At 42.6% G+C, this 23,366-nt stretch overlaps 1 protein-coding gene across 1 annotated transcript in view; it reads left to right on the top strand.

Moving 5' to 3' along the window:
• The window catches only part of kcnh5b (potassium voltage-gated channel, subfamily H (eag-related), member 5b), a 243,855-nt gene that overhangs the window by 8,148 nt on the left and 212,341 nt on the right, over positions 1-23,366 (top strand). Inside the window, exons 2-6 of the mRNA XM_015969045.3 lie at positions 3,463-3,586; positions 12,412-12,518; positions 12,717-12,845; positions 18,191-18,306; positions 19,777-20,169. Coding sequence (XP_015824531.1) covers positions 3,463-3,586; positions 12,412-12,518; positions 12,717-12,845; positions 18,191-18,306; positions 19,777-20,169 — 869 coding nt within the window. The remainder of the gene's footprint in view (positions 1-3,462; positions 3,587-12,411; positions 12,519-12,716; positions 12,846-18,190; positions 18,307-19,776; positions 20,170-23,366) is intronic.

Genomic DNA, 23,366 nt, shown 5'->3' with positions numbered 1-23,366 from the left:
GTTTGAATTCAGTTAATTTTAAAAATGCATGAGTAGAAGAAGGCCTACAGGCTTTATTTAGGCTTTACCTGCTAAAGAGATAACTACTTTGTTACAAGGTCTACTTATGTTTCAGTAAGTGCTCTACCAACCAGCCTTAAATGCTGCTCTCTCTCCATAAAACTTCTAGATGTTTCCAGACGTTCACTAACTAGACTCATTTACTTTGTCCTTAAGGCGTTGTATAGAATATTTGACACGGTATTTATTACCCATAGTCTGCCCTGCTGTGCAGTTATGTTATCACTGTTGCCTCGCAGCTTGATTGTTGTGGGGTCATGTCCCAACTGGAACTGTTTCTGGGCCCAATCCCAATCCTCGCACTGCGTCCTACGGTCTTCAGCAAGTGCACTAAGAGGAAGTGTGCAGTAAGGCTTTGAGTGAGTAGTACACAAGTGTGAAAATGATATCTGAATTAGGACAGGGGCCGTTGCGTCATCGACCACGACGCATGCCTGGATGCTGGTCGCTGTTTGTGCTACTTTAAAAAAATCTTTATTAACAACTTTCAAACAAACAACTGACAAAACTTACGTTCATTGCCGTCCATATTAAAACTTTAGTCTAAAACATTCAGAGCATGAATAAATATCATTAATCATATTAAAATTTACTTATTTTGTTTGAAAATACAGTTTTTCAGAAAAGGCCCTTGAGCCATTGTTCTGCCTTATTCTTAAAATTCCCACACAGCAATGGATTGTGTGTAATACCATTCGCCCAAGTCCGAATCGATGCACGGCCAACTTCCACACTTGAGGATCGGGACACCCACTGGACTCACACCCCTGGACGGGAACGTGGAATTGAAGTCCTCAAGGGTCGAAGTTTTGGGCCTTGCAGTCCTATTTCCTGACATTTATCTATCTCGCCTCTGATTGGCTAACAGCAACTCAACTCTACCACTGACTCAATTTACTTTCCAACGTTGATGTTTTATCTACACAAATAACACGTGCCTGGAGGAGTTCTGCCGTGTGGTGCAGTTGCTAATGCCAACAGTTAGCTTCTACTAGTCGAGGCGTTCTTTACTGTTTCCTGGACGCTAAAAGAGCAACAGCCTTCCCCATCCTGAGTCAAGATGGGTGAGAATGCTATTTTCAGTGTGACGTAGTTCAGTCTGGCTCTTTTAAAATGAGAGTTTCTTTGTCTATTTAGTACATTTGTTATTTTAACAAAAGTTATTTGATTCTGTTACCAGTTCTGTCCTGCTTTAGTCCAGGGGTGTACAAGGTGTGGTGTGCAGGCCTTTTGTGGCCCTTGAAGTCACTTTTTGTGGCCCTCGACTGCAGTTCAAGCACCCTAAAACTTTGTTCTAGGAGGTTCTTAGAGGGTTCCCTGCTTCAACACAGTTGAATAACCTGTTCAGCAGCTCATCAGACGCTACAGAAACCGGTTAATCAACTGCTGATTAAAAGCAGGTGTGTTGGAGCAGGGAAACCTCCAAAACGTGCTGGATAGTGGCTCTCCAGGACCAGGTTTCCCTACCCCGTTCTAAGAACACAGGCTGTTGGTGCAGATAGACACAGGGTAGGACGAAGCTGCGTACAGTTTCTACGGCTTCACCTCATTTCTTTTCCGTTCTCCACGTTTCTTACATTTTTTATATCAGAGTTTTTTTTCTTAATTTCTCTGGACCTCTTACTTGAGTGCCTTCCTCCCTTTCCCGCAGTTTAGCTCAAAAACTTTACTATCAGTTCTTTTATTTCAGCGTTCTCTCGTCGTGTTTGCTCCTCCCCCTCGCGAGAAATCTCCACACCCCCGTCCACTTCAGCAAAGCTTGCTAGTTGCTACACCATTGCCCACCTCCACTGCAGTTGACTCACCCATCACACCATAAACCTTTGGTCATTTCCTCTTTCTGTTCAGCGCGAGGACGTTTGTCAGGGAAATGTCAAAATATTTGCAGGAGTTATTTCCCCGGTGAATCGCAGGACATCACTCTCATGTTGCAGATTTTCAAACTCTTTAAAAAATTAGCAAGAAAACTTATTTTCAGTAGTCACTAGAATTGTCACAGGAACCTGGAACCAGTTTTGAATCCATCTAGAAAACCGCTTCAGCTCAGGTTCTGAGTCAGAGCATCTAAGACAACGTTGGGATGAGTTCATGACCCGTGAAGCAAAGCTGTGAGTGATTCAATTCAATTCAAGTTTATTTATATAGCGCCAAATCACGACAAGAGTCGTCTCAAGGCACTTCACATAATAAACATTCCAATACAGGACAGGTCATTAAGCCAATCAGTAAAAAGTTTCCTATATAAGGAACCCAGCAGGTTTCATCAAGTCACTGACTAGTGTCAGAGTCTTTACAGCAATCCTCATACTAAGCAAGCATTTAGCGACAGTGGAGAGGAAAACTCCCTTTTAACAGGAAGAAACCTCCAGAGAATCCTGGCTCAGTATAAGCAGCCATCCACCACGACTCACTGGGGATGGAGAAGACAGAGCAGACACACACACACACGCACGCACACACACCAAGCAATGTGTTTATGGTTACATTGTGATTTCTTAGTAAATATTCTATTTGGTGAAAGATAAACTTTATTGTGAATCCATAATTAAATGGGTAAACTTGCAGTAAAACGTCCAACGTCAAGGAAAGCAAAAAGTTATTATCAGGAGAGGGATAATGTTTAAGTGGTTAGCAGCAGTGTGCTAGACGATGGCCCCCTCCATGAGGCCACCACAGCTCAGCAGAACATCATTGTAGCTTCTTCTGGGGAGAAAAACACTTAAGAGAGAAAATAAAGTTAACAGCTGAAATTGCAGGAAGTAATACAGTTAAAGAGCAGATTGTAGAAGAAAGTAGTCGAGTGTGAAAAGTGGTCAGTGTATCCTCCAGCAGTCTAAGCCTATAGCAGCATAACTACAGAGATAACTCTGGATAACCTAGCCTTTTAGATGGAGGCATGTTGGAGGCAGGGCAAGGGAGAGCCGTCTTTAGCGACTGTACACTCCACCTCCCTCTACTCCCCCACTTGTCCAGATCTAGGCTAACATCAGATTTTAACCATAGGCTCTATCAAATAAAAATGTTTTAAGCCTATTCTTAAAAGTAGACAAAGTGTCCGCCTCATGGGCACAGGGAAATGTAAAATCCATTTTGTACAAACAGAAACAGGAAAAAATGAACACATTTAAGATCTGATTTGGAATATTTTCACGTGGGAGTACTTTTGGTTAAGTTATTATTCACATTTACTGTATAAAAGCTTACTGAGTAAAAAGCTTCTGTATGTTGATCTGAGGTTGGATTCTGATGGGTTCTGATAAAATCTTTGGCTTGGATTGAGCTTTTAATCCACAACTTTACCTTTTCTTCTCAGCAGGCTGAGAAGGTTTGCTGCCTGCTATCTGATTTATATTTGACTCTGTGGCCTGGGCTGACACATTGTCTTTCCTACTCATCCATCAGAGACCAGCTTTCTCCTGGGAAATGCCCAGATTGTGGAGTGGCCTGTAGTCTACAGCAATGATGGATTCTGCAAACTGTCGGGCTTCCACAGAGCTGAAGTCATGCAAAAGAGCAGCACATGCAGGTAAAAATCCCAATAGGGAGCCTAAGTCACGCCCATCTACTTCCGGACCACGGGTCCCTGGAAGAACGACAAAGTGAATGCAAGTCAACAGAGCTAAAAACGCCTTTTTCTAATTCCGCTTGTTATGTGCCGTGGATTTCATATTTGATGTTCGTGACTTTTACGCTGTTTTACGATTGGGGGTAAACGTTGTGTAAAAATGTCCTGGACTACAATGTGCTTCATCAAAGTGTCTTAATCGAACCAGACAAGGAGAAAAAGGAAAACTTTAGCTCCTTCCTGCAGGAGGAAAGACCATAAATCTGGTCATGTGGTCCGTAGCAGCTACGCCAGGGGGGAGGAGGTTATGTGGCGACATACCGATGTCTGATTTGTAGTCATGCTAATTACGAACTTTTACAAGCTGATACTGGCGTGGTCGAAACACCCATCATTACTTTTATTTTAAACTGCAGTACAGCACATCTGTGAGCCAGGGCGTAAGGCAAAGCAGATTAGAAAATAGGCTAACGCTTCCTTTTACAGTCCCCTAATTACCAAGTACTTACAGGGCAAATACATAGTAAGTTAAAGTGTTTCTGAGTTCTTAAACAGTTATTACCACGTAACTCAGGTTAAATTCTAGTTTTTATATTAATCATTCCCAGTAAATACTGCTTTACACAATAATTACACTTTATTACAATTATACTTTTAGATTACACTATAATTACACTTTATTACAATTATACTTTTAGATTACACTATAATTACACTTTATTACAATTTATACATTTAGATTACACTATAATTACACTTTATTACAATTATACATTTAGATTACACAATAATTACACTTTATTACAATTATACTTTTAGATTACACAATAATTACACTTTATTACAATTATACTTTTAGATTACACTATAATTACACTTTATTACAATTATACTTTTAGATTACACTATAATTACACTTTATTACAATTATACATTTAGATTACACAATAATTACACTTTATTACAATTATACTTTTAGATTACACAATAATTACACTTTATTACAATTATACATTTAGATTACACTATAATTACACTTTATTACAATTATACATTTAGATTACACTATAATTACACTTTAACCTCTGTTTAAGTACTTAGTAATTAGGGGACTGTAAAAGGAAGTGTTACTGAAAATAGCTCCTTTAGCTCTGTTCAGGGACCCATGAGCCGACCGGAAAGAAAAGAGACTTGGGCTCCCTATCCTGACTTAACGGAAACTATTACAACACCCTTTCCTGTTATTAACCCAAACAGTTAAGTAATTGATGCAAATCTCAGTAGATGAGTGATATTTAAAATGATCTTAGAACTAGATGAAATAGTTCATTTAACTTTGTGCCCTTCTGTTTTGCTGCTTTAACATGAGAGTACATTTGAGACCTGATTACACGATGCTGGTAACTGATCCTGGACCCAGAAACAGGAAAACACAGTCTGAGGACATCACCATTCAGGGAGCGTCTGAAATGAATCCAATTTAGCAGAGCTGGGGGGACTTTACTCAGCCCTGCTCCAGGATGGAGTCTCACTCTTCTGTCACTCAGGGCATTTTAAAATACGACTCCAAACGACGAATCCTCTCCTCTCAGATCTCACCAGAGGCGACGGCCGTAGAATGCCTACGGCCAGAAAAGGCTCTCTTGGCCATCAAGCTGAACAGAAACACAGATTTGTCTGTGCACTCGCTGCTCCTCTTAGCTGAGGAGGACACTGGCACCAAGCACGAGTTCAGACATGACACCAAAGGATAAAAGAGCTCGCTGAGGGTTTGAACTCCAGGCTGCTGTCAAAGGGATGGAGGACAGTTGGGTCTTAATGCAATCCTGGGATATTTGGAAGGAGGCATCTTTGATCTTTTAACTGTTTTATTGAAACAGTGACTTTGTAAGGCCAGTGCAGGTGTATTGACTTTCCATCTAATTGCATCAGAGGCACAGAAGTATAAGTGCTCGGTGGCAAAGGAGGAAAGAGACACCAGTGATTCACCCACTCAACGAGACAGCTCATAAATCTGGAGACATTCTTCAGCTGCACAGATTTATGTATCTCAAACCTCTCCTTTCAGACCAGTGAGAGAAAAACACCTTCCTGAAGTTCAGGTTTGCATACAAATCAAGGCCAAATTTTCCTGGAATGAAAAAAATGAATTAGTCAGTATATTAATCTGAAAGCTGTTATAATACAAATCATAAGTTAATGATAAGTAATAATTAGTTATTAATAAAATGCTGAATCAGTTTTCTACTTAAAGGGACTTTACGGAGTTTTGAATTTTTATGCTCGTGATTGCCCCCTCAGGCCAAAAGCGTAACGGCAGCTTCAATAGGAGGCTCGTGCACGAGGCGCGCATGCTGTACGTGCACACTCCTTAACGAAAATAACAGCTGAGACAGTCCCTTGTGTGTGTGTGTGTGTGTGTGTGTTTGTGTGTGTGTGTGTGTGTGTGTGTGGCCCGGAGGGCAGAGAACACGAGAATGCACAGCTAATTAATTAAATAATTTTGTTCTGTACCTTTCTCTTCAGCACAGCCGACAAAGGTTTATGATGGGTCAGTCCTCCTGCATGCTCAGATCATTCCCTTCCCTTGCTTGAAAAATTGTTCCAAAATGAAAGTTGAACCCACATCTTTTTTATCTGTGAATTCAATGCCGTTCGGCGAGTCTCAAATAAAAAATTGGGCATCTTACTGTAAAAAAATACCATTAATGTTAAAAAGAAACTCTAAATAAACTATGTTTGCATCCAGGATCGAACCCGAAAGTCCAACATTTCAAGCTGAAGTGCCAATGATGGCCTTTGTATCTGTAACATTTATATCCTTGATGACAGCTGAAACAACGTTCAAAGAACGGTTCAGAGCGAAAATGGCTATTTTGTTGCTAATTTGCAGGAAATATCTAGAAGAAAGTTCTACAGAAAGTAGCTAAGGGTCCTCAGAAATGTAGCTAGCTTTGTCACTAGCTTTGTCTCTCTGCTGCTAAAGCTACGGATAGCAAATTCTACGGGCGATGCCTGAGCGTGAACGCGCATGAAGCAGCCTGCTCGACCCGAGCATCTCTCTTTTTCTGTGATTTTACAGAAAAACAGGCAATCACAGTAAAAATGCCAGGGCTCATTCTACAGGACCAGGGCATTGCAGGAGAATGTATGACGAAGACATTTATTGTTTCTATACATGTTTTGGCTGTCACACTTCCATAATGCCCCTTTAATTAGGCCAAATAAATGAAATAAAATACTTTTTTCCCTGACTGTGAAAAGGACAGTGGAGATAAAAGCTCCCTTAAGAAAACACAAAATAAGTTTCTCTGTCCTGCTGGTTGATAGTGGAACTACAAATGTTGTAAAAACCCTGCTGCAGCCTGCTGTAGCTAGTGCTAACAATCAGCTAATCAGTGGCGGCTGGTGAATTGTTTCTTTGGTGGGGTGCAACTTAACAGCTGTGCGGAAAAGAGCGTGCCAGCCGAGATTTGCATGAACTGTTATGGAAAAATGCAAATGAATGACAAGGTTTTTAAATAAATTTGTACTATTAACATGTTTCTTATTTGCTTCCTTATTAAATGATGGTTTATGGGCAGATACATTAAAAAGTGAGAATATTTTGTGGGGGCGAAAAAAAAACATATATATATATATATATATATATATATATGTGTGTGTGTGTGTGTGTGTGTGTGTGTGTGTGTGTGTGTATGTATGTATAATATATAAATCTTTACATTATTTGAAATTCTGAGTCCCATTCTTGGATTGTTAATCCAACAGCAACATAGTTCAAGTAGGCAGAAAAGATTATATAAAAATACACTGACCGACCGGCAACAGCAAAATTGTTCAGTGCTTCATGTTCACCAATAAATGCAAATTAAGCATGAAAAACGAACAGCTCATTTCATGAAGTTAAAAGCATTAACTCAGTCCTACCTTTGCTGATTTAAGATTGTAATAATCCATGTTGTAGTAAAAAAAATCCACTTTTTTACATGCAGAAGGGTGTTCAGCAGCCCTGATGCCACATTCCACCATGTTCTGGTTCTTCATAACAGCAAAACTCCATGAGGTGACCTCAGCTGCTCTGCAACACCACAGGACGGTGAACTGTGGAGAATTTCCAGTTCTGTCCTGACCTGAGCTGAAACTCTGCCCTGCCTGTCTTCTGCGTGGGTCTTTGCGGGCGTTAAACCCTGCGCCTAAAGGCTCTCCTATTGTTTGTATTGGGGGGAGGGAGATCCAGCACTACCAGGTCTACGGTAGAGACTGCTGCACCCAAAAGTAACCGGCACTACGACACAGGACAATTTGGTCGTGTGTAAATAACAATTCTAATTTACACTTAAATGCAGATTATACACAGAATTTATAATCTGTATGATGTAGAGATTGTTTAGTTAAATTTTCATGCATTTTTAAAATATTTTGTGATACTTCTTCTTCCCCTTCCTGTGAGACTGATGGGGTGGCACCCTAATGCCCCTTATGGACAAGCTGCCACTGGAGCTAATGCTAACACAAGCCAACTACAGGGCTGCCAGCTCTCACACATTGACCCCTACTGCACACCGGGAGCATCGGCATCGCGGAATCGCAGCACTGCAGTGCACACCGAGAGAGTCTCAGCCAAGAAGCAGCTTCTCTGCTGTGCTCCTCGCTCGACACACGAGATCACAAAATCCCTCGAGTTTATGCCATCCGCCATTAGACCCAAACGAAGTAAATGACATTTGATATCACTGTTTGATGTCATCTATGCTGTTCCTCTCCACCGCCAGGGTTAAAGCCATGACAAAAGCACCGCTGCAGTTCTGGAACGATGCTGAGAGTAAATGAGCCATTAGGTCACTTGTATTCATGTAAGCTACATAGAAATGAAGTAGAATCACTGCACTAGGCTTTTATTTTGAAAATGAAAGGGGATTTAACACTGAAATCGTGTGAGATTTCCTATCTAGCCAATGTTAACTGCAGAAACTGTCGTGTCCCAGAAGCAGCTCGCGGCAGAAATAGAACCCGATCCCATCTTTAGCGGCGTGCAGCTTCTGGGACGCGTCAGAAAATTGTCGCATTGCAGTTGGTTTGAACTGCCCCCATAGACTGTAATCGACTCTGTTGGAAGCAGTGACGTTCTGCTGCTGTTTCGTGCTGCAGCACGTTCCAGCGTGCAGTAGGCTTGAGCGTGAGACGCATGCGTCTGACCCTCTTCACACAGAAGACATTACTCTCTTACTTTTACTTCCAAGCTCCGCCGCGATGCCAACAAAACAGCAAACTACTACCTGTTGTTCTTGTTGTTTTTGTTGACATTTAGTGGACAGAAAATGCTAACTGCTAGCCTTTTTATTAGCTATTATGTTAGGTGCCATGTTGGATGGAATCAGTGTTACTTTACTTGGTCATGTGGTTCGTCTGTCAGATGGAGCTGCCTTTCGGTTTTGGAGAACTTCAACATTAAGAAGGGAAAGTGGGTGGAGATTAAATAGAAATGTCTACGTGAGCATTTCTGTGGCTGAATGATGAACTGTGGTGCAGATTTAAGCGGGAAATGTGTTCCTTTCAGCTGGAAGCCCCCCAGATAAATGACAATGAAGTTAAACAAAAGTCACATAACTCTGTGATGTGAGGCGAACAGACCCTATAGAATCAGAATCAGAATCAGAATAGGTTTATTGCCATTGTCAGTGAACAAATAATTCACAAACTAGGAACTTGCTTCGGTACTAACGTGCTACATATAACATGAATAATAAGATTAAAAATAGAATAAAGTAGAATAAAATATAATAAACTAGCATAAAACTTTGCTATAAAAAATGGCAGGTAATGGTAACATGGCCGATAACGTGACGTTATGTCAAGTACCAAAGACGAGCATGGTTGTGTGTTTATAAGCTGTTCACAAGTCTAACTGCAGATGGAAAGAAGCTGTTCTTATGGCTGGAGGTTCTGGTCCGGATGGACCGTAACCTCCTGCCCGAGGGAAGCAGCTCAAAAAGTCTGTGACCCGGATGCGAAGGGTCAGCTGCTATCCGACCTGCACGCCCCCGAGTTCTGGAGACGTACAGGTCCTGGAGAGATGGAAGGCTGCAGCCAATCACCTTCTCAGCAGAGCGCACAATGTGCTGCAGTCTATGTTTGTCCCTCACTGTGGCTCCAGTGTACCACACAGCGATGGAGGAGGTGAGGATGGACTCAATGATGGCCGTGTAAAACTGCACCATCATCTGGGCCGGCAGCTTGGCCTTTTTCAACTGCCACAGAAAGTACATCCTCTGCTGGGCCTTTTTGATCAGGGAGCTGATGGATGGCTCCCACCTAAGGTCATGTGTGATGGTGGTTCAGAGGAAGCGGAAGGAGTCCACAGTGGTGACGGGGGTGTCCGTCAGGACGAGGGGGAGAGACGGGGCTGTGACTTTCCTGAAGTCCACAATCATCTCCACTGTCTTCTGAGCATTGAGCTCCAGGTTGTTGCTGCTGCACCAGTACACCAGCCGTTCCACCTCCCTCCTGTAGGCGGACTCATCACCATCAGAGATGAGCCTGATGAGGGTGGTGTCATCCGTAAACTTGATTAGTTTAATGGAGTCATGGCTCGAGGTGCAGCAGTTTGTGTACAGGGAGAAGAGCAGAGGAGAAAGTACACAACCCTGTGGAGATCCTGTGCTAATTGTCTTAGCGGTGGAAACATTCTTCCCCAGCCGCACGCACCGTCTTCAGTCTGTCAGGAAGTCAGTGATCCACCTGCAGGTGGAATTGGGTACGTTGAGCATGGAGAGCTTGTCCTGGAGCAGTCAGAACCCTACAGCATCACTCATAAGGAGGGAGAATATTGCTGCTTTCCTATCTGGAGTGATTTAAATGTTTTGTGTGATTCTGGGATTTCACTCCCAACAGACATTTACGTTTGCAGAACTGTTCAAGTTTTTTTTGTAAAGCCTCTTCCTACCCCGAGTCAAGGGGGCCCAAGGTGCTGAAGATAACGTAAAAACAACTAAAACACAATCAATCAGCTATATAATAAAATACAGAAATAAAACAATCGAAGACACCGGTTAAAAACAGCAAAACAACAATGATGATCAAACATTAATACACGAGTATTAAAACTAAGAAACAGATCTAAGATGCACCTTCAGCCTAGCTTTAAAAGTGGGCAGCGATGTGGACCGTCTTGTTTCTAGTGGCAGTTGGTTCCAAAGCCGAGGACCCAGAACTGAAAAGACAAGATCACCTCTGGACTTACGTTTTGACCGCGGTACCACTGGGAGGTCACTCTGACCCAAATGTAGCCATCTTGAAGGGACATAACGGGTCAGCAGCGAGGCTAAATATGGTGGGGCAGTTCCTGACAAAGCGTTAAAAACAAAGACCAGGATCTCGAAGAGAATACAACATTTCACTGGTAACCAGTCCAACGCAGCCAGGAGGGGAGTGACATGGTCCCACTTCCGTGCTTCAAAAAGAAACATAGCAACAGCATTCTGGACCAGCTGCAGTCGAGTCAATAAGAACTGGCCCAGGCCAGCATACAGCGGCAATAATCTAATCTAGAGATGACAAAAGCATTGGTCACAGTTTTTAATTCCTGTTGTGTAAGGATTGACGTAATCTTAGAAAAGCGCCTAAACTGGTAAAAACACAAACGAACAACAGAATTCACCTGACTACCAAATGTTAGAGTAGAATCTACTTTAACACCCAAATCTGTAAAACAGACTTCTCATAGAGGAGCAGCGATAAAAAGGGCTGGTGGTTATTCGGGGTAAAAGCTATTATTTCAGTTTTGCCCTCCTTCAGAGCCAAGAAATTGGACCCCATCCATTGAGTAACGTCCTGTAAACAATTCACCAGCTGCCGTATGCTACCACTGGCCTCTTGCTGATTTGGCAAATAAAGCTGACAGTCATCATCATAGAGATGGAAGCTAATTTTATGTTTCTTAAACAACAGTCCCAGTGGTGAGAGAGAGAGAGCAAAAGGGGTCCCAAAACCGACCCCTGGGGAACACCCCACCTAAGTTCAGCGTCTCTTGATGAATAAGAACCAAGGAAAACAGAGGAAGTCCTGTCCACAACGCAGAACCAGAGAGCCCCACCCAGTGTTCCAAGTGGTTCAACAATATCTGATGGTCAACGGTATCAAATGCTGCTGCTAAGTCCAACAGCAGCAGAACCCTTTACAATGTTCATTAGGTCCTCTTTTTAATTATTAAACGAGGTTCTTTTTGTTTCGGACATGAAGGTAACTGGAAACACCTTCATGTCCGAAGCAAAAAGAACCTTGTTTAATAAGCAGCAGAGCCACTGCCTCACCAGCATTAGATGCTATAAGAATAAATCATTAAAATTTTTAAGAGGGCAGTTTCAGTGCTGTGTCCGGTCCTGAAGCCAGACTGAAATGGCTCCAAGATGTCATTTAGAGCAAGAAAGGACTGAAGCTGCAAAAACACAACGCTCTCAAGTATTCTGATTGTATTAATAAGAATAATTTGATTTAAAAACTCTGATTCTTGCAAAAACAAGACCTGCTCATATCTGAACAGGGAGAAATGCCATTTTTACTTGTGCTCTACCACTTTGTGTTTAATAGATCTCAACGACACTGAAAATGTTGGAATTATATCACCGTGTATTTAAATAAGCTAAAGTGAGCCTTGATAAGGGATAATTACAGTCAGTGCAACTAGAGCTGCATGCATCTGTTAAACCTAATAAAAACCTCCAGAAAACCTGCAGATGCAGCAGGATTACATGTTTAAAGTGTCTTTGTTTATTTGTTTTCATCAGTTTTATGTACGGAGATCTTACGGACAAGAAGACCATCGACAAAGTCAGGCAGACCTTTGACACCTACGAGTCCAACTGCTTTGAGGTCCTGCTGTACAGAAAAAACAGTGAGTCTTCTTTGAAATCATCTCTTGACTTTGATATTAAAGAAAAATTTAGCATCACCGGATGATTCACTTAATGTCGACAGCACCCTTCTTTTTCTTCTGCAGAAATGTGTAATCATCATCAACCTTCGTCACAAAGGCCAATCGTGTAACAATCGTTGCTTTGACCTGATGAAACAGTGTGCTGTCTTGTTGTAGGAAGTCCGGTGTGGTTCTACATGCAAGTGGCTCCGATCAGGAACGAGAACGACAAGGTGGTTTTGTTTCTCTGCACCTTTAAGGACATAACTCTCTTCAAGCAGCCCATTGAGGATGAAACCACTAAAGGTAGGAGCGTTTTGCTGCAGCAACACATTCTCTCACAGCAATGCTTTATGGGTGCACAGATAGTGGAGCGTGTTTGTTCGAGAGGCTTTATTCTTAGATAAATCACAGAGGAGTTAATAAAAACTGATGTGTTGAGAATTCCCTCATGGATGTTAAATCCAGATGTTCCAGGATTTTTGTGGGTTGTTCATCTTAAAAATGATTAAACATTTTTTACTTAACAAGTCATGCACACAGACTGGTAGAAGTCTGATATTAGGGAAGCAGAAGCTCAGCTCAGGAGGTAGAGCGGGTTGTAGGGTCGATCCCGGCTCCTGACAGAGAATTCTGCTGTTGTGTCCTTGGGCAAGACACTTAACTCGCCTTCTTGTGTTGGTCGGGGAGACCGATGGCGCCTGTGCTCAGCAGCCTCGCCCCTGCCAGTGAGCCCCGGGACAGCTGTAGCTACATCGTACCACCTACAGCGTGTGAATGTGTGTGAGAATGGGTGAATTACACACTGTTGTGTAAAGCACTTTGGAGTCATCTGACTCTAAAAGTGCAGTTTATCATTTCGATGAATGTTGACCCACGCAGGTGTGGTGTTTTAAACGGTAACCATGGGGATTAGCAAAGAGGAATCCTTATTCATTAAGTGATTCTCTGAACTTTGTTGTGTATTTTTTTTGCCCGTTGTGTATTTTTGAGGTCTGCATGTTATTGTGATGTAAATAACGCGACTTTTGTTCAGTCGTGTTAAACGTAAAATAAAAGCCCAAATGTGTCTGGGTAAGAACCGGAGCAGGCGAGTCTTTGTTTCCAGGCAGAACCGGAACTCCAGAACCTGTCAGGTTGTGTTTGAATTGTAATGCTGTCAGGATCACCAAAGATGTGGGTGGTGGTCCTGTCCTCTGTGCCTGGACTAATTCATGGTGCCAGTTTGTTGCCGTTAGCAACATCGCCAGCACCAGTGGCACCATGTCTTCAGAACCTTTTAAAAGGTGTACATGCATGTGACGCTGGGTATGAAACTTATATTTTCACACAACTGTTTTCATCATAATTACAGAGGAAAGTATGGGGCTTTGGCCTATAATGGGGGTGTCCAAAGTGTGGCCCATGGGCCATATGCAGTCCTCTGAGCAATTTTGTTTGGTATTTACTTCCTCTAATTTTTCGACAGTTGTGTGGCGGTCTGCCCCGTTGACTGACTGCTGTAGTGATGAATACGTTTGTTGCTCTGAGTGGTCCTAGTACTGTCCATGTCCATCCACCACGACTCACTGGGGATGGAGAAGACAGAGCAGACAGAGCAGACAGACAGACAGACAGACAGACAGACAGACACACACACACACACACACACACACACACACACACACACACACACACACACACACACACACACACACACACACACACACACACACCAAGTAATGTGTCTATGGTTTAATTGTGATTTCTTAGTAAATATTCTATTTGGTGAGAGATAAACTTTATTGTGAATCTATAATTAAACAGGTAAACTAGTAGTAGCACATTCAATGTCAAAGAGAGTAAAGTGTTAATATCAGGAGAGGGAAAAAGTTTAAGTGGTTAGCAGCAGTGTGCTAGCCGATGGCCCCCTCCATGAGGCCACCACAGCTCAGCAGAACAACATTGTAGCTTCTTCTGGGGAGAAAAACACTTAGAGAGAAAATAAAGTTAACAGCTGAAATTGCAGGAAATAGTACAGTTAAAGAGAAGATAGTAGAAGAAAGTAGTAGAGTGCGGAAAGTGGTCAGTATGCCCTCCAGCAGTCTAAGCCTATAGCAGCATAACTACAGAGATAACTCTGGATAACCTAGCCTTTTAGATGGAGGCAGGGCAAGGGAGAGCCATCTTTACCGACTGTACACTCCACCTCCCTCTACTCCCCCACTTGTCCAGATCTGGGCTAACATAGACCCTGTCAAATAAAAATGTTTTAAGCCTATTCTTAAAAGTAGACAAGGTGTCTGCCTCACGGACTAAAGCTGGGAGCTGGTTCCACAGGAGAGGAGCCTGATAGCTAAAAGATCTGCCTCCCATCCTAGTTATATATTATATATATTATATCCTAGATATTCTGGGAACCACCAGTAGACCTGCAGTCTGAGAGCGAAGTGCTCGGTTAGTAACATATGGAACAATCAGGTCACTGATGTATGATGGACCTTGATTATTAAGAGCTTTATATGTGAGAAGAAGGATCTTAAAATCTATTCTGAATTTAACAGGCAGCCAATGTAGGGAAGCTAAGACAGGAGAGATATGATCTCTCTTTTTTATTCTCAGATCAGGTGATTGGGTTAGGGTTAGGGTTAGGGTTAAGCAATTTCCTTTTCTGGATTTCTGGTCAAAAGATGAGAACTTCCGTCTTGTCTTGATTTAAAAGCAAAAAGTTTAGAGTCATCCAATGATTTATGTCCTCAAGACAAGCCTGTAATCTACCCAACCGATTAGGTTCATCAGGGTTAATGGATAAATATAACTGAGTGTCGTCAGCATAACAGTGAAAGTTTATCCCATGCTGTCTAATGATTTTACCAATTGGAAGCATATATGTATTAAAAAGAATTGGTCCAAGCACTGAACCCTGTGGTACTCCACAAGTAACCCTGGAGTATGACGACGATTTGTCATGTACATTTACAAAATGAAATCTGTCAGACAGGTAGGATTTAATCCAGCCTAACGCTGTTCCTTTGATCCCTACAACATGTTCAAGTCTTTCTAAAAGAACATTGTGATCAACTGTGTCAAAAGCTGCTCTGAGATGTAACAAGACTAGAACAGACACAATATTCTTATCTGAGGCCATGAGAATATCATTTGTAACTCTCACTAATGCAGTTTCAGTGCTGTGATACTCTCTAAAACCAGACTGAAATTCCTCAAACAGAGCATTAGTGTTTAAATGCTCACATACTTGGATGGCCACTATTTTCTCCAGGACTTTGGATAAAAATGGAAGGTTAGATATTGGTCTATAATTCATTGGGTCATCTGGATCCAGACACAGGAGTGACACCTGCTGAGACCTTCTGATGCTAGACTCCATCTGAAGACCTTAGTAGGGACCAGTCCTTATTCAAGCTGCTCTTAGTTGTGATAGCTGTGGGTTCAAATCCCAGATCAGCAGGTTCTGAACTCCACAGCACTTCTCTACATCCACTTATTAAGCGCTTGAAATTTCCCGTTTGGGAATATTTTACCCAAAGATGCTAAAGGAGAAATTCAGGCCGATGGCTCGCCCAACTGCAGAGCTTTCAGAAAAAAGTTATGGTTAAAGCATCCAGCTGTGATCACCTGAATCTCTGAGGTCGTCATGCGTACAAATAAGCTACAACTGGGTCAGATTATGTTTGTGACTGAGTGAGTTAACAGTTCCAGCAAACTAGGGTTCATTTAGCAGTGTTGTACCATGTTCTTCTCTATTCTTGCCCAAATAGTAAACTTATTAGTCAATGTTGGAAGTAAGGATATCAACAAGTAGAAATTATATTTAAGGATCTTCATCGCAATGGCACTAGTAGGAATTTAGCGTCTCATGTAATTAGATGACTCCATCCTTTAGAGTTGACTTGAATAAACGCGTCATGTTCGTTAACCCTGACCAGGTGTCAAAAATTAAGCTTTTTATTTTTTACAGAAACTGAAACAGGCTAACACACTAATCGTGAAACCATGATTATAATATCGTACCACCCAAGTTCAGACCCTCCAGGTTATCTTTCTTCTCCGTTCTGATTTGCTGATTAGATTTCTTTGCACATGAATGATGAGTGATTATTTAGCTGAACATTTGGGCAGAGGTAATTATTCCTTCCCTTGTTTGGTTATGAAAGTTGAACATGAGTGAAAGTCGGCATGTTTTTGAGCTGCCTTGCTTGCACCAGTGCTTTAGCTGTGATTCTAGCTCTATGGTGCACGGAAAAACAGACGTTTATATTTTTCCTCAGCTATAGTCACAGCCAGCACAACACAGCGTTCAGCCCTTTTTGAGGACAGATTTGCTGCAGAACTGGCCGGCTGAGAGCTGTGGGCTGCATTTCAACCCGCCTGGTGATCGGGGTCAGGAGAGGCTGTTGGTGAGGAAGGGAGATGCGCTGCTGCAGGCGCCTGCTCGTGACGTAGACCGACTCCTGCGCTGTGTTTCTGGCTGTTCCCACGGCTCAGCGTGCCACAACATATCAGCATCAGTTGAGTGAGAGGGGTCTGCAATAAAGTGCCATTAGTACAGTAAACATCAACAGGGTTAAAACAACATCCTCCCAGTTCTGATGGATCGGGTTCATGTTCTAACTGGAGGGTTTCCTCCTCCTTTAATCCACCTGAAGCTTTGTGTTGGGGACTGACGGCAGATCAGGGGCAGTAGATAAATAGTGGCTCAGTAAACAAAAAGGAGAAGAGATGAAAACGTGACAAAGCACGGATGTAAAAACATCGTAGAGCTTTGTTTGCTTTGTATGCAGCAATAAAAGCTTCACAGATGGCCAGTACCTGCAGCCTCTGGCGACACATTTCACAAAGTCATCTGATGAGTGTGAGGAGCTGAGGCAGCAGCACGGTCGCCGTCAGGCATCAGGCTGATTGTTGTAGCTGGCTGGAAGCCATGATGTTGTGTAGAGCAGCTGTTCGACCCACATCGAGTTAATGTTAAAAACCAGCTCACAATATGAAACTCTTATTCTGTTGTTTATTTGAAGCGGTTCTGATTTGGATGGAGACGAGTTTAGTGAACACAAAAGTTATGTTCTTGATATTTTCAACCTTTTGTCTCGGTAACAGTCCAAACCGTCTTTGGTACGTTTGGGATTCTGTTTTAATTTGGTTTGATTGCTTTTCACAGTGAAAGTTGCTTCATTCTACAGTCTTCTTCTTCATTCGGTAGGTAGAGAGATGTGGGCGGGACATCACCCGTTGAGCCCGTCTGCACTGATCCTTGCTCAAAACTGTTTTAACTCAGTTAAACTCCGTTTAGCCTCTTGTTGTGTAATCCCTTTTCAGGATTCACTCAGTAGTTCATCAATTTAAGTTCAGCTGCTTCCGCTTTCTGCTTCAATGCTATAACTGAGGTGCACGAAACAGGAATGTAACGGATTACAAAGAGCTTAATCATTCTTTTACTCCATTCAGAGGGAGAATCATCCTTCCATAAGGGACTGGATTTTTATTAATTTTGATTATATGTTTCTATTGATCTTTTAGTTTTAATGTGTATTTTTAAATTGTTTTTATGATTATGTTTTTTTATGTGGCGGCACTTCGATTCCTTCTTTACCAGCTGTGGCAAACGTTCAAATGTTGGGATCCAACAGTGTTTTCTACCTCTCTGGTTGTAGGATGGACCAAGTTTGCACGACTCACTCGAGCGCTCACCAACAATCGAAACACGCTGCAACAGCTGGCACCAATAGGCAAACACGAAGTTAGCCATAAGCAGTCCAGACTGGCGGAGGCAAGTACACACACACACACACACACACACACACACACACACGCACACACACACACGCACGCACGCACGCATGCATGCTCGCACGTATGCATGCACAAACACACACACCACACACGCACAAACACACACACCACACACGCACGCACGCACAAACACACACACACACGCACACACACATACACACACACAAATGCACGTGCACGCACACACACAAACGCGCACGCACACACATGCACGCGCACGCACGCACACACACACACACACATACACACTTGTATTTGTATGTTTGTGTGGACCTCCATTGACTTCCATTCATTTTGGTGACTCCACTGTGCCTATCCCTGTGGAAGACCTGATGCTGCTGGGACAGACGGCTCCTCTGATGGCGTTTCCTTGCGTTACCATACTTGGCTCTTCTGGACTCAGCCTAATATAATTTTTACTTGTGTGTGTGAGTCTGTGTGTGTGTGTGTGTGTGCTTGCATATGTTTGTAAATGTTTTTAACCTGTTATGGGAATCTGGGGTCATTTTGTAAAGCACTTTGAATCACACTTTGTTTGAAAAGCGCTTTAGAAATAAAATTTGATTGATTGATTGATCCCATACCCTAACCATAACCATTGGTGTTCTATTTCAAACCGTAACCTAAACTAACCTAAACTAAAAGCTAAGCTCTAAGACCAAGTTTAGGGTGCTTCACATTGTGCGGACCAGCAAAATGTCCTCCGACTGAAAAATGTCCACACAGTACAGGTTCAAAACAGACATCAGTGGTGATTACAACGTGTGACTGCAGAAGTAAAGGGGAACAAAAGAGTAAATGAAAAGTCTTGACGGAAGCCACCAAAGCAGCAAAGAGGACAGAGGAGGTAAGCCAGGAGTGGTATGAGTGAGATTATGTTCAGCAAACTACAGCACACGTCTTCCTGTTTCTCTGTTCTGGAGGTGAGACGCACAGTAACATACAGCTCTGAGGGTTCTCACGTACGACAGTTTAGAAGTCCTGGTGACCAGGGTCCATCTGATTGGCAGCTGCGGTGAACGTTAGTGAGGATGTAGCTCCATCTTCACGAAGCTCGCTGCTGTTCTACCGCTCTGCAGCTCCTACTTGGTATTTAACTTTGACTGATTCCCACTGTGAGAGTAATTGCAGCTCACTGGGGCTGACACATCTGAATGTTTCATCAGGAGGGAAGGAAGTCTTTGTATAAGGAGTTCTTCAGCGCTGATGCTCTGGCCTGGCATTTGTGGTGCAGTGTTGATAAAATCAGATCTGATAATAACCTGAAATCATTAGTTTTTCTCTAAATACATGTGTCTGCAGCCTTTATGACCAAATGATCAGGTAATTCAACCACTGACTCAGGTGTCGAAGCTGAGAACTAACACATGTAGGACACGATTCAACAGACCCTTTAAAGAATTCCATCGACGACCGATTACTGAGTATTTTTTCTTCCTGTCTCCAGGTTTTGCAGCTGAACTCCGACATTCTTCCACAATACAAGCAGGAAGCGCCGAAGACGCCGCCCCACATCATCCTACACTATTGCACCTTCAAGACCACCTGGGACTGGGTGATCCTCATCCTCACCTTTTACACAGCCATCATGGTGCCCTACAATGTCTCTTTCAAGACCAAGCAGAACAACATTGTTTGGCTGGTGCTGGATAGCGTGGTGGACGTCATCTTCCTGGTCGACATCGTTCTTAACTTTCACACCACCTTTGTTGGTCCTGGAGGAGAGGTGATATCTGACCCCAAACTCATCCGCATGAACTACCTGAAGACCTGGTTCGTCATCGACCTGCTGTCCTGCCTGCCCTACGATATCATCAACGCCTTTGAGAACGTGGATGAGGTACAGTAGCCCTCCCGCTGGTCTCGTTGCACGACTTACAGTGACACATCTGCCATCTTACAGTGACACATCTGCCATCACTGAGCGGTCACATGATTTTTTGTGGGAGAGCCATTAGCGTCTCTTCAGTGAGATGTGTAGTCCTAATAGTTCAGGTTTAAAGGACCTTTATCATGCCATTTTAAACCTATCAGATAGGCCCATATATGGTTAATTTACTGCCTTTGGCACAATGGAGATGTCATTTGTTCTGAAATGTAATTTTTTTCTTGAGACATTTTATCAGCCTGGAAATCTGATGAAATCCCGCCTCATTCCACCCATTTATACCATAACCCCAGATCCCCAGCAAAGCTTCATGGAGCACAAAGAAAAAGAAATCAGCGCGTGCAGCAACACAAACACCAGTGGTGAACTGGCTATTGGATAGCTACATGGAGAGAGTGGGCATTAGTGTGTACAGTCCAGGAGAGGTGGGATCTAGATTCAACACTACCTAGATGGAGAGGAGTGGTGGAATGATGATGCAATCATTTTGCTGAGCTTAAGAAAAGCTGCAGCTGAGATAGGCAAATGCATGCGTGAAGCCAAAAACCACTTTGGGGATGTTTTGCAGGAGGAAATAACAATAAAACATGGTCACACATTCTGTAGGACCTTTAAAGCAAAGATGCCTCACAGAACATTAATAAAATGATAAATAAGGTGACTTTGGATCATTTTCCCAGGTTCAAGTTAGAGGAATATTTTAGAACAGAGAACAAAACCCATTTCTGAGGTGTGAAGTTGAATGGAGATGAACCGTTTATGAACCAGAACATTTGAGGCCAAACAAAGAAGTGCAGGGCAATCCCGGCAACCATTAGCTGTGGTGTTGAAACCTTTTGTGGTTTCTGATCTGACAGGAAAAACAATAACTGTTTACTTCGTTTCATGATGAAACCACAGAAGATTGTTGCTCCGTTTTTGTTTCTCTGACATTTTTTTGCTCCTTAGATGAACTTCAGATCGGCGTTTTATAAGATGCTCAGATGTGTTCTGTGCATTTTTCACAGCTGCTTACTCTTATCGGACATGACCTGAAGTCCATTAGTGGGATTTTCCACTTCATTTCGAACATAACAAATGAAACTTCAGTTTGAGTGAAATAAACAATCAGTCAAGCTCACAAAAGGAGTGACATGTGAAGGTTTCACTTTCAATCACTTTTTGTGTTGTTATACTTCAGCTGGGCTTCACAGTGGCACAGTGGTTGGTGCTGTTGCCTTGCAGCAAGGAGGTCCTGGGTTCACATCCCGGTCTGGGGTCTCTGTTAGGAGTTTGCATGTTCTCCTGGTGCATGCGTGGGTTCTCTCCGGTATGCCGGCTTCCTCCCTCATTCCAAAAATCTGACTGTCAGGTCTTTGTAGGCAACAGCCCTCCCGCAAGCCTGTGTGGAAAAGTGGTTTAAGAAAATGGATGAATGGATGTATTTCAGCTCACCTTAGGTGTGTGTGTGTGTGTGTGTGTGTGTGTTGTAATAATGTGTGTTTTGTCAGTGTGCAGATTTTTGTAAAACCCCATAGAGGACCTACTCTTGCCTGCGTGTTTGAATCTTATACAATTACTACTGCTGCCACCATAACTCGTGCATCTGGTCCCCGATAGTGTATTTACTAACGTGTTTATGTATTTCAGAGACTTTACTTGATCTTCATTCTCCTCCACCTCTTCATCCGGCCGCAACCTCCAAACCCACATTTCATGTCATTTCCATTCATGTTTGCTCTGTATTTTGTACTCTTTTGTTTTTCTTTTCCAACGTTTATTTCATGTAAAAACATAGTAACTTTACCAAATAATAAAAGAATGAATACAACTTACAATACTCCAATGGAAAGGAGCAGATAGGAGAAAATCTTATATGTAATCTGCCCCATTCACACCATTAGCAAAAAAATAAATATGCTCACTAAAAATGACTAAGACAGCTGCCACTGATTAACTAACAATCCTTCAATGCTGTTTCAACACATTAGTTCTAAATTATTGCTGATCAACGCAGAAAATCAAAATCAAAATAAAAAAAATACACCCCACATTATTCCATATCATTTCTTAACACATAGTTTTTTACATTAACTCTGTTTAAACGTAATTGATTTGACCTCTTTCATTATGAACTCCAGACTGTTCCTGTACTGCTTCAGTTACGGGTGAATAAACATTCTTATTTTCAGACTTTTTCAGCGATGCGTTTTTCTATCTGAAATGGGTCTGCCGTTAGATATCCTCTTCATTTGTAACGGGGCAACGGCGGTGCTGGTGTCGGATTTACAGGAAGCGACGTCCTGACCAATCAGAAGCTTGCGGTCTCCGTTACCTTCGAGTGATTTTTCTAATTTTGAGCATTTCTCCGTCACCCTCTGTGAGCCTGTTGGAGAACCCATGCACTGACGCATGATGGCGTTCCCTGTCTTTGCATCGACGCATGATGCTGTTGCGTGTCTTGGCACAATGCATGATGGCGTTGCGTGTCTTTGCACCGACGCATGATGGCGTTGCGTGTCTTTGCACCGATACTTGATGGTGTTGCGTGTCTTTACACCGACGCATGATGGTGTTGCATGTCTTTGCACCATTGCATGATGGCGTTGCATGTCTTCGCACCGACATATAATGGCGTTGCATGTCTTGGCACCGAAGCATGATGGCGGTACTAGTCTTCGCACCGAAGCATGATGCCATTGCTAGTCTTCACAACGATGCGTGATGGCATTGCGTTTCTTTGCACTGACGCATGATGGTGTTGTGTGTCTTTACACTGATGCATGATGGCGTTGCGTGTCTTTGCACCGATACTTGATGGCATTGCATGTCTTCGCACCGACACATGATGCCGTTGCGTGTCTTGGCACGATGCATGATGGCGCTGCCAGTCTTCGCAACGATGCATGATGGCGTTGCGTTTCTTCGCACCGATGCATGATGGCGTTGCCTGTCTTCACACGATGCATGATGATGTTGCTAGTCTTCGCACCAAAGCATGATGGAAAAGTATAAATCAGACTTCTTTGGTATGTACTTGCTGTGTCTAGTTTCTAATTCCATTTTAGTTCTTTTTATTTATTTATTTTTTCTTTTTTACATAACACAGAAAAAAACATTTTTTTGTTATAAAAGAGAACTAAAAATGGAATAAATCAGACTACAGGCTT

This window comes from Nothobranchius furzeri, chromosome 18, assembly GCF_043380555.1.
Source record: "Nothobranchius furzeri strain GRZ-AD chromosome 18, NfurGRZ-RIMD1, whole genome shotgun sequence".
Classification (NCBI taxonomy): Eukaryota; Metazoa; Chordata; class Actinopteri; order Cyprinodontiformes; family Nothobranchiidae; genus Nothobranchius; species Nothobranchius furzeri.
This window is presented reverse-complemented; position numbering and strand designations above follow the sequence as displayed.